Source organism: Aquila chrysaetos, chromosome Z, assembly GCF_900496995.4.
Source record: "Aquila chrysaetos chrysaetos chromosome Z, bAquChr1.4, whole genome shotgun sequence".
In the NCBI taxonomy this organism is placed as follows: domain Eukaryota; kingdom Metazoa; phylum Chordata; class Aves; order Accipitriformes; family Accipitridae; genus Aquila; species Aquila chrysaetos.
Genome location: NC_044030.1, coordinates 49,149,985 through 49,162,206, shown reverse-complemented (window position 1 = coordinate 49,162,206; position 12,222 = coordinate 49,149,985). Strand labels below are relative to the sequence as shown.

The window sequence follows — 12,222 nt, the reverse complement described above, 5'->3', positions numbered from 1 at the left end:
AAACTCTGACATATAAAACTGCTAATTTGTACTGAGACTCTGATTTGTTGGACGGACCAGCAGGAGACAAACTGCACATGAGGCAAAAATCTAGAAAACAATCCAGCCCTTTGCTTTACACTACCCTTCTGAAAGCAGATCCACAGGAGAAGTAACATAGTGGATCCTCGTCACTGGCAGTGCACAAAGTGGTTCTGCCAAGTAAAGCCTGCTTCTATTATGGCAGCAAATGCATCACTTTCCTCTCACATAAACAGTTGAATACTGAGAAGGAATAAGTCTTCAAATTATAAAGAGAACAAAGGAGATACTCTAAAATGCTTTTTTTAGCCCATCACCCACTTTTCTCAAGGCTAGATGGGAACATTTGCAGACAAACACTTACTTAAGGAAGTGAATAAATAATGCAAATAACACAGGAGCACTTTATCAGAACTGAACTGGTAGAAGTCACACAAGTACTGATTATAACTTCTGTAAAAACAATGACCTGAATGAGCAGTAATACTCAAGTTACTCTAGTCAATTAGCAAGGCTGGTTTTTATAGGAGCCATCACAAAGATGAAGAATTAAAATTTTTGTAAAACACTAAAAATATTCACTAGTTATAAACCACTCCACACACAAAATTTACTACCCATTTGGGTACCGTTAAAACATCCTTTTCTGTCACTATAAAACTAGTATACATTATAACAATTTGTACTTCAAAGGAAAACTGCAAGCTCTTACCAGATAATCATCAGGCTTGATACCAAAAAGTTCTCTGAAATAGCGGAAGGCAAGAGGTGCATACGTCTTAAATCTGAAGTCAGGGTAATGATGAGCAGGGGTGAGATTGCTCCCTTCACTGAAAACAAAAACAAAAATAAAAATAAACCAAATGCAATTATTATTGAGCAATTTTTAGTGACCTCCTCCTTGCAGCTAGTTTTACTGTAAAGCTGCCTAACTCAAGCATTGGCCTTCTGAGACAAGAGTCATAAATGCAGATAAACCTCCCTATCACTATTAATCAGTGTAATTGAGATGTCTGTGAGAGACAGAATACTGCCAGCAAATTCCTTTCTCCCTCCTTAAAGGAAATTACTATTTTCACCACCTATATACATTTGCGTAAAGATGTGGAGTAAACTAATGCTACAATTTCCAATATCCCTCCAAGGTAAGCCAGTCTAATAGCTTATTGACACAGGAAGGGTCACCCCCACCTCATGTAAGCTTGTGCAAAAAGTTTGGAAGGCAACGCAGCAAAACAACTTCACACTAGCTTGGTGACCTGAGTTGGTTTGCAGGGGAGTCAGACAGATACTAAGGACAGCACAACACAGAGAGCAGAACCGTGTGGCCAGAGCAGTGGGAAGGAAGCAGGACTACATACATTTTTTGGTGTCAGCAAACATTGATTGGCTTAGCCTTATTAATGAAATGGCATCCTCAGCATTCGTCTCTTCTGTAGGCTAACTGCACTTACGGTATCTCTCTCTTTCTTGCTAGTATAGTCCAGAACTGGGAAGCCATTCTGGCTTTGCTGACCTTAAAGTGGTTTTCTGTTTGTCTGCCTGTCATATCATGTGTTTTACCCCACCTCAATCTAAACCAGCACTAGCTTACATGCTCAGTTGGTTAAATAGGATCACAAGGTACAGATCCTTTGGGGAATTCTGGAAAATGATACGCAGTTGTATGCAAGATACAGATTCAAACTAGAAGAGGCACAGACAAAGACTACTAGGGTGACCAGCCTGGAAGACAGTCTTTCTCAAAGGAATAAATAAATAAATAAATAAATATTGCAGCCTCCTTAGCTCTTTTCCATGTTTTATATTTACCATCTCACTGTATTTTTAGGCTGCAGTTGTATGAGTCTTGAGATGAATACTGCATGATTTAAGCTAAAGGAAAAGGTCAGCAGCAAAATGCTGCCAGAACTAAAAAATATATAAAAGCTGGCTGTGGATTCATTTATGATGGAAACTAAAAGAAGGCTTTTAAGTAGAAGAGTAAAGTTCTATACTGTGATTTCAACACAGACAAGAACAGCTTTAAGACAAAGTTTGGTCAGTCTGAATGGTTTGATTGGTTAGATGAGTACAAAATCCAAGACTTGACACAGTGGCCAAAATCAGGTCTTCCAGCACTTCTTTACTCATTTATCCTAACTAAATTATTCAGAAATGCAGCATGTACCTTTATGCTTCACGAGAAGAATACCCAAAGTATAAAAAAAAAAAAAAAAAAGAAAAAAGCTAGGAATTCACACAGATATGAAAAGGAATAAATTCTAAGCAACATTCCTGCAAAGACTAAATTAAATATCATGATAATATTTAATAGCTTTGATCCTGTATAATTAATGCTTGTCATACAAACTTGTCACCTTCCACTAATAACTGATGACGGAATGACAGAAGTCTATCCAACGCCACCTAGCTGCCCCTGCATGCACACCACCAAAACCAACAGGACCGAACTGCTGCTAGTTAAACAGTGTGACCTGGTGAACAAGCTTTCACAGGCTCTAGAAATGCATATACTTCAGACTCTTGAATAGGAGATGAAAGGAGGGAAAAACCAACTTGATTTCTGTCTGGAAATCACAAATAAAAAGATGGTTGTGGATGACCAATGATACATACAAAGACATTAGAATACTGCTGCTTCTTTGAGTGTTAAACCCTACACTTAACAACTAGTGAAGGCTGCCTAGTCCTAATGAACTCATCTGATCACTTTATCGTCTACCGTATCACAACACCAAGGTGTTAAAATCAAATCCACATGTATGTTATTGTTCTATTAGATAGCAAAAAATGGAAATCTGTAGGATACTAGGCTGAAGATGGTAGTTTTTCTTTACAGTTAAGATTTGCTAATGCTGCTTCTTCTAAGGTCTTTCAGCTGCTCAGAACACTGCCAGCCTTGTCTGACATTAAGTTTTATATAGTTGGATGAGTCTCACTGAATTTTTGTGCAATATGAGGATGCCACAGGGGTAATATAGAGCTGCTGGGAACCTGGGGGCATACTTGTAAATGCATTTAATTGTTGTAAGATGCAGACAAGAACAGAACAGAGTGTTCCCTGCTGAAGCACCACATCATTGTCAGGGAAGATTAATCAACTAAACTTTTTTATAAAGTCCTACCTTTCAGTACATAAATACCTTTATAAATGTGCTTCCTGCAGCCATAAGTCAAAAGCTTCTTTTGTGAAAGTGTGGCAATAAACAGATTACATGTCCTTACTATACCAGAACATGTACTCTTGTTGGAACTTCAGCAGGCTGAAATGAAGATAAGGAGGTTTGCTATGATAATGCCATGGATAAGTGCATATGGAGTAAAATGACCAATACTAGGTCTGCAGGTAAACAGAATGTATAGTAAGTGGAGATTTATTCCAGAATAATTGCAAAACAGAGCAATTATTTTGGAACAGAATCTACACAGAGAGCAATTCCATGTATTTAGAGCACATGAGCTTACTTTATTACAGATATGACAGTCAATTTCACTATGCAGACAAGTGTCCTTATTCTTTGTAAAATCATCTTAAAAAAATCCCTTTTACACCCTACCATTTCTGTTGAACATATGAATTAGTTTCGGCTTCACTGCCTAATAGAATAGTTTACAAGATCCCAACAGTAAGCTCCTCTGTGATGCAAGCAGCAAGCTTGACACAAATTTAAGATTTTTTGGTTACCCCTCTGGAAGAAAGTTTGTAAGGTTTTCTTTTTGCTACTTTTAACGGAAAGACGGTCCTCACTTCCAGTAAATTCCTACAGTAATGGAAAACCTTCAAATTCCTTGTGGCTGAGTATGTCTTTGCTCTTACCTGAAAAGGACAGTTTCCACTGTACAGAATGCTTGACGTAAATACATCTTTACCCTATTTAGACATGAAATTATTCACCTTCCACTCTATTAGCTCTTGAGAGAATGTATTTCATAGTTTCTCCCCACATTTTCTTGGTGCTTTTTACAAGTGCATTTCACTCTGGCTGGATTAAAGTATGTGCACAAAGCACTAAGTATAACAATTTTTAACCAGGCTAGGGAGTTTCATGGGGATGATTATGTCTTTGAAGTTGAACAAGAAAAATACCTGTGATCTGTTGACAAAAAACTCAATCTGCAAAATGGAGCTTTGGATGTAACAGAAGTGTACTCTATAAAAAAAAGAAGGTAATCATATAATTTTCCTCTCAGATAGTTGAGGGTGCAGGTCTACCAGAAAAAAAAGAAAAGGAAAAATAAAGGCTTTTAATACCAGCTTTGATTCTGGCAATCTTGAAGAATTCAAGTCTCTGTATACAAGCTATGACAAACAATATAGGCTTTGGAAAGATTAGGAAGCAATTGTAACTTATGAGGTATTTTAATAACCTTAGCTGTAAGACCACACAAAAGCAAAAGATTGGTAGGTAGAATAAAAAAAAGAGAGATTAAGCTTACTATGCAAGTTTGCTTTAATACCTGAATTTTAGATTTTTTTTTTTAAATCAAGCACACCTAGAAATGACAGTATGTGCATCTTAACCTGTCTCTTAGTAAATGCTGAAGGCTGATTTAAGTGTAGGTTGTGCAGTATCAAACTAAAAATGAACTAAAACTAATTATACTTTTAATGGCTAACACCATGGCTTGTGAAAACTTTGCTGAACCAGACACCCAGAAATGTTTCTCGGCAGCTTTTCTTTACTATGGCCTCACCCTGGTAGGATGTATTCAGGAGATAGCACACCTATCTGAAGGGGCAGAGAAGGCTAGCTGCATCTCTTCATAGCAAGCTTTCATCACAGAGCAATGTCAATAGGCTCTGATGTAGCTGTCAACAAAAGAAATAGTCACGCTGTAGTTGTGGGCCCATGTATAACCTTCTTGTATGTTACTGTAAAAACAGTGAAGAGGAGGAACACCTCAGTTCTCTCATGTGAAAGCAACTCTTTTTTAAATCTTAAAATCAAAATAAAACATCTAAAATTAAATGCTCCAAATATAAAAAACTAAGAGTATCCAATCTCAGTTTCACTGTTCTTGGATAAAGCTGCTCTTTTACAATACATCAAAATGTGTTTAAACTCTACAAACCATACCCAATAAATACATACTGACAGATCAGGTAGTGCTTTGGTGTATTCATTTCCTATATATCATTTTAGGAAAGCAACTGTTTCCCACATGATGGAAGTAGCTATTATGGCTACCTGTACAAATAGGTGCATGTTTGTTTTTTTCATATTGTGGGATAAAGTCCAGTGGTAATATCCTTGTTTTTCACGGTATGTTGTCCTATACTTTCGGTTACTATATGCTATCCTAAGCAGTCCTCTGCAAGGCAGCTTTGAAATACAACTGTGAAAAGTAAATATCTTCAAAACAAGTCAAGCCAATCATATCTATGTAACAGCTGAATACACAGACATTTTTGATGATGATGATGATGATGATGATATGACTATTTCAGAACCAACTGGATATGCCATTAAACCAAGGGATCACAGAGTACTTTAAAAATGGTTTAAATATTTCTACATTACCACACAAGTATCCAGGTTATCACAGGTTTACCATGAATTGACAGTAACAGAAGTAGCTAAGACCAGTAATTCATAATGAACATGTTTTTGCTTTTGTTGCCACAGTATCTCCATTTTGAATACTATTTGTTTTGCAAACATAAATGACTTCCTCCTATCTGTGCTATCACTCTACTCACAAACCATAAAAAGTGTGTCAGAACTTGTGTCATCCGGTGTACTTCTGCAACCAAAGCACCAAAGACGAGCAGCAGCGCTTTATCAAAGGCTTCAGGCCACTTTCTTATCTGTCTTGTGAAACTGCCCAACTGGAAACAAATACAGGGCCATAAGTTACACACCAACTAAGCGTTAGTGTGAACATTTGAGTACTATTCACACCGAACCTGCAGAACATTCTTTACTAACTTCTTTAATTACAAAGACACTACTTAGCCCATCAGGTAACCTATGATACAGGTTTGGTACGAGGATTTTTCCAAGGGCAAGTGTCAGTTTTCCTCATTTTTCTAAATCAGTCCTCAAAAACATACCAGAAAACAGTACACTTCAGTTTCAGATGTAGGATAAAGCCCAGACTGGTTAAAATATGTCAAAGGTTTTACTTTTCTTAGTACTTTTGACTACTTATTTGGGATGTCATCCAAATGCTATCATAATACAATATTAAGCTTTTGACATTAAATAGGAGAAAGCACTGAATAATCTTTCATTAGCATCACAAGAAAGCAATTTGTAATTGAACCAGTTCACTGTACAGATGACTGTAGGGGCAGGGTATATACAGCATATAACAGACTTACTAGTTAAATTAGAAACCATAGCAAATGTTCTCAATATGCAGGGTCTAGACCCTGAAAATTAAGCGTATTAGCAGGGGAAGTGCATAAGACTGATTAACAGCTTGATGTAAAAAGGTCAGACTCAAAGCTGTGCTTAGCAGCAGCCTCCATCTAAGAAAACAAAAGGCGATGGAGCCTGAAACATATTGCCTTGCTCCAAATGCTCTGCATTTCTGAAGCTGCATATGACTGACTAGCCAAAGTTGGCTGACAGAATGGAGCAGCTTCTGTTCGGCTTGTCAAGCATCACCATAGAAAATTTGCCTACTTAGTACGTCTGCTGGAAGAGCTTAGCAGGCTGCACACATTGCCATCTCACAGGCACCTGCATGGCCCCATGGCCCAGTGACCAGCTCGAGCCACCACTGCCTGAGACAGCTAGGCTTATTAGCTCGGCAAGGAGCCTTTCTAACCATGGCCACATTACTTGGAGCCAGCTCCACACTTGAATCAAACACCTGTCAAAACATTGCTGTAGCCACATTGCACAAATGACTGATTTGGAGACAAAATGTGCCACCAAGAAATGAACTGGTTCCAACCAAGTAAGTCAGGGGCACAGAGCAGAATGCAGGAAGGGGAGAATATGCCTCACACAGCTGAGTCATAGGACAGAGCACAGAGCACAGGCAGGATGCACAACCTTCCCACTGAACTCTCCAGCCACTGCTGCAGCACTACCAGCACCAGGCAAGCAACTCTCTTGCTAGATTTCCAAAGCAGCATTTAAAAGCCAGTAGAGAAGTTACTTGGCGTAGTTCCCCCCGTGGTTTCACCCTATTCAGGGAGCTGGGCGGAGACTTCAGACACTGTATCTTCAGAATCAACTGGGTCACTGCAGACTGCATTTGTTTCTCAGTCCAAGGAGCACATTTGCATAGTGCCATTTAAACTCAATCTGGACAGTGGTTCTCAGTTAACTCCTTTATAGCAGCCCCTAGTAATAGCTCACTTAGTTCCCATATGCAACACGTTATAAACTCCTGGGCAGGCTGAAGAGAAAGGGACGAAGGGGGTGCCACAATGTGAAGCAGAAAGTGACAAAGGCATTTTTACACCCCCGTTCGCCACTACAATGTACAAATGAAAGCAAGCACCTTACCAATTCAAATCCACCCACTCTACACAGATGCCTGTACTTCACTCAAAGTCACTTCCTGAAATAAACACTTGAATGAATCTGGGCTAAACTCTGACCAAAAAAAATCAGGTGTCATGGTTTTAAGAGATTGCTATGGATAGCCAATTTTTAGTTTCACAGAGAATGCTATCAGCAAGTGCTCTTTATAGAGAGGCTCTTTGCTGCAGTCAGGATGACTCACTGTTATATACTCCTGCTTACTAGATAGCAATGCAAAAAAAAAGCTATGCTGCTCTGGCCATTACTTTTGTCTAATTTTCTTCATATTATTTATTTATTTATTTATAGGAAGCTGTCCGGAAAGGTGCTATTAAAGCTTCTACAATAAATATTGTCAGCGCAAACAGGCTATTCCTTCTGCCTTTGTTTTCTTTCTAAGCCAGAAGGGATCTCTCCCAGCCCTCCCTTTAAACCAACACAAAACAGGGAAGTCTCATTTCTGAGTGTACATGGAAGTTTCACAGGAGAGAAAACATATGCAATGCTATCCACTACAAACCATTTTATTTTACTTTTTCCTTTAAAACTATGTTAAAAAAGATAAAGATTAGATTTTTTCCCAAAACTGTGCTATGTAATAAAACAGTTTTAGCATGTATGTTTCATTTAATTTCCATGAACAACAAATCTGGCATCGCAGCCAGACTACAGAAACCTGCATTGCTGTCACAGTCACACACTTCACATATATGATGGCTCACTCCCTCTCACTCCATTTTTCAGACCAATAAAAACTTTTACATAATATGCAAATTTCTCAGCTGTAATTTGGATTTTTTTAAACAAGCAAAATTTTGTGATTAGAGTGTATGAAACCACATGCACATAGTTAACTTCTCTGTATTTACCTCATCTACGAGAGAAAGACTACAGAACTTGCACAAACCTTATAGTTAACACCAGAACAAGGATCTAAATACCCTCAATTACTAGGAACTGAACAACGTAATGTAAAAGCTTCATTTCACATAAGAAACAGATCTTTTTCTTCTTAAAGGATTTCTCAGTTCAGAGGAAAACAGGAGTTGAATGAAGCAAATTTACATAAAGAGAGATCAACTTTAAAGTGCCTGCAATTATTTTGTACATTGTCACTTTATCTTTGTTTTAGTGACGTCAGTAATTTTTAAGGGTTGTAAATTATTAGAAAGAGTTTATGAAGTAGTATTCAAACTGTACATGAACAAAACTTTCAAAAAACTCAAAGACAGCATTCCCAAATTCAGGGAATACTGCAATCATAGCATGCCCTTACAGAAATGATGGGCACTACTGGTACTTAGCACTTCTAAGAACCCAGACAACACCGAACAGAGCAAGTCATCCTGGTTTTGACATATATTTTTCCTAAACCTTCTTCATCCATTCCTAGCAAATGTAACTTGGAAAAGTTACATGGCACTGTACTTCAGCTTCTGAACCCCCCAAATGAATATGACCTTGATTTCTCTCATTAGCGTAACTATATTATTACAAATTCTATACCATCAACTTGGCAGCGATACAAGCTGAGGTAGCCAAAATGCAAAGTGGTAATGGTGCACAACCTGCAGCCAGCTTGTAAGAGCTAAGCTTCATCACAGGCTGAAGTCCTGGCTAGAATTTTATAGTATAGTGTAAATTCTCTCATTATTCTTAACACTGCAGGACTTGAATTTTCATAATTTTGACAACACTTCAACAAAATGGCAAATATTATTCTCAGTTTTTAGAAACTAAACAAACATGTGAATGCTGGACATAATACTTAATTGCATATAGATCCACAAAGCACTTCCAGCTGTAATCAACAGCTCCTTTAATTGAAAGTATCACAATTACTTTCCTTCTCTAGAAGTGACAAGTCTCAAATCTTCAGTTGAAGATCTTCCCATTTTTCTCCCTACCTTCATTTTCAATGACAACATGAAGACAGGATAATTTTCAAGCTCTCATAAATTAAACTTACTCTAACCCCATTTTGTTAAAACTAGAAAACAAACCTTGTTTGAAATACCTAGTTAAGAGTTTCATTATGAAATCCTATTGAAAATACATTGAATAGGCTTGTCCTTACCTCGGTAGGAAGACACTTTCCACGACATAGAAGTCTTGCATAAGAACATCCCTGTCCGGTTTTGATGTAAGGTTTCCTACTGTGTATCCTATTCCCAGCTGGATAGCACCTTTAATAGCCGAGGATGTAGTCTGCATAGAAAGTAAGAATTCAAGCATGAGTCTCCTAAAAACAGATTTCTGTTCTTTATCAGTAACGTTATATGCTAAATTCTTAATCATTTTCGTAATAACACCGCCAAGTCCTCTTTACCCCCTAGACCACAGAGAGATGACCGATTTTCAATCAAAAGATTTAAAAGAAACGCTATGTTGTAGCAAAAGCTACAAAAATCAATGCTCTGGTTGTACAGACTGAGACTTTTCAAATTGCCCAAATCATTTAGACATTGGGTTCTAACTAATCATAGAATCATAGAATACCAGGTTGGAAGGGACCTCAAAGATCATTTGGTGCAACCTTTCATGGCAAAAGCAGGGTCTAGACAAGATGGCCCAGCAGCCTGTCCAGCCAAATCTTAAAAGTGTCCAATGTTGGGGAATCCACCACTGCCCTGGGGAGATTATTTCAAGAGCTGATTGTTCTCATTGTGAAAAATTTTCCTCTTGTGTCCAACCAGAATCTCCCCAGGATTAACTTGTACCCGTTACACCTTGTCTTTTCTGTGTGACTCCTTGTAGAAAGGGAGTCTCCGTCTTCTTTGTAGCCAACCTTTAAATACTGGAACACGGTGATAAGGTCTCCCCAAGCCTTCTTTTCTCAAGGCAGAACAAACCCAGATTTCTCAGCCTTTCCTCATATTGCAGGCTTCCCAGTCCTTTGATCATCTTTTGTGGCCCTTCTCTGGACCCTCTCCAGCCTGTCCTTATCTTTTTTGTATAAGCAGGGACCAAAACTGAACACAGTATTCCAGATGTGGCTTGACAAGCACTGGGTAGAGTGGGATAATGACTTCTTTATCTCTGCTGGTGATGCCCTTGTTGATACAGCCAGCATCCTGTTTGCTGCAGCAGCACACTGTTCACTCATACTGAGCTGCTTGTCCACCAGGAGCCTCAGGTCCCTTTCCACAGAGCTGCTCCCCAGATGGGTAGATCCCAGCCTGTGCTGCACTCCTGGATTATGTTTTCCCAGACCTTACATTTGTCTTTGTTGAACATCATAAGGTTCTTGTTAGCCCACTCTTCCAGCCTATCCAGGTCTTCCTGCAGGGTGGCTCTCCCTTCCAAGTGTCCACTTCCCCACTCAGTTTGGTATCATTGGCAAACTTCATCAGGGTATACTTGATCCCATCATCCAGATCCCTTAGAAAGATATTAAACAGCATTGGGCCCAATATCGATCCCACTTGTGACAGGATGCCAGTTTGAAAAGGAGCTATTATCCACCACCGTCAGAGAGTGGTCTGTCAGGCAGTTCCCCATCCACCACACAGACCACTTGTCTAGACTGTAACTCATTGGTTTCTCTAGGAGGAGGCTCTGGGAAACCATATTGAAAGCCTTGGATAAATCCAGGTAGACAATGCTTGCCCCACATCATCTGAGCAGGTTACTCTGTCATAGAAGGACATCAGGTTTGTCAAGCATGATTTGCCCTTGGTGAATCCATACTGGCTTTTCCCAATCCCATGCTTCATTTGACTTGTGATAGGCCCCAGGAGGATTCGTTCTATAACTTTCCCAGGGACTGAAATAAGACTGATGTGCCTATAATTTCCTGGATCCTTCTTTAAGACCTCCTTGTAGATGGGGGTGACATTAGCCTTCTTCCAGCATACTGGGGTCTCCCCTCATCTCCACCACTTCTTAAAGATTATGGGGAGCGGCCTTGCAACAATATCAGCCAGCTCTCTTAACACCCTTGAGTGGATATTGTCAGAGTCCATCGATTTGTAGGGGTCAAGCTCCTGTAATAGTTTGCATACCAACTCTTCCTTCACTGATAGTGGGTCTGTGTTTGCATCAACCTGGATTTTTGCTCCCAAGGCCTGGGACCCAACAGTGCTGATAAAGACAGAGATGAAGGAAGTGTTGAGTGCCTCTGCCTTTTCAGCATTGTTGGTGACCAGTTCACCCCTCCTGTTCAACAGTGGGCCAATATTTTCCTTCTGTTTCTGCTTGTTTATGTACGTGAAAAATCCCTTCTTGTAGTTTTTGATATCTCTGGCCAATTACAATTTGAGCTCAGCTCTTGCTTTTCTAACTGCATCTCTGCACACCCTGGCAATGCCCTTGTAGCTCTCAACAGGTATTTGTCCACTTTTCCATGTCTGGTACGCTCCTCTTTTTGGTTTTGAGCAGACTCAGAAGCTCACAGTTAAGCCAAAGGGGTCTCTTGCTCTGCCCACTTCCCTTACCTTTAAAGGGCATGACTGGTTTTGTGCTTCCAGGAGAGTGTTCTTGAAAACCTTCCAGTACTCGCTAGCTCCTTTATCCTCCATGGAAGCTTCCCATGGAATCCCTCCCAATCGACCTCTGAGCTAGCTGAAGTTTGCTCTTCTAAAATCTAAAACCTTTGTCTTAGCACTAACCCAAACCCCACAATATTGTGATCACTGCAGCCAAGGCTATTAGTAACTGAGATATTACAAAGCAGGTTTTCTTGGTTTGTGAGTAGCAAGTCCAGCACTGCCTC

At 39.4% G+C, this 12,222-nt stretch overlaps 1 protein-coding gene across 5 annotated transcripts in view; it reads right to left on the bottom strand.

Moving 5' to 3' along the window:
- PIP5K1B (phosphatidylinositol-4-phosphate 5-kinase type 1 beta) overlaps nucleotides 1-12,222 on the bottom strand; it is a 121,068-nt gene that overhangs the window by 57,180 nt on the left and 51,666 nt on the right. For all 5 annotated transcript variants that reach the window (XM_030003492.1, XM_041120606.1, XM_030003494.2 and 2 more), the window contains exons 5-6: nucleotides 9,586-9,716; nucleotides 734-851 (exon numbers count right to left, since the gene is read on the bottom strand). In XM_030003492.1, coding sequence (XP_029859352.1) covers nucleotides 734-851; nucleotides 9,586-9,716 — 249 coding nt within the window. The remainder of the gene's footprint in view (nucleotides 1-733; nucleotides 852-9,585; nucleotides 9,717-12,222) is intronic.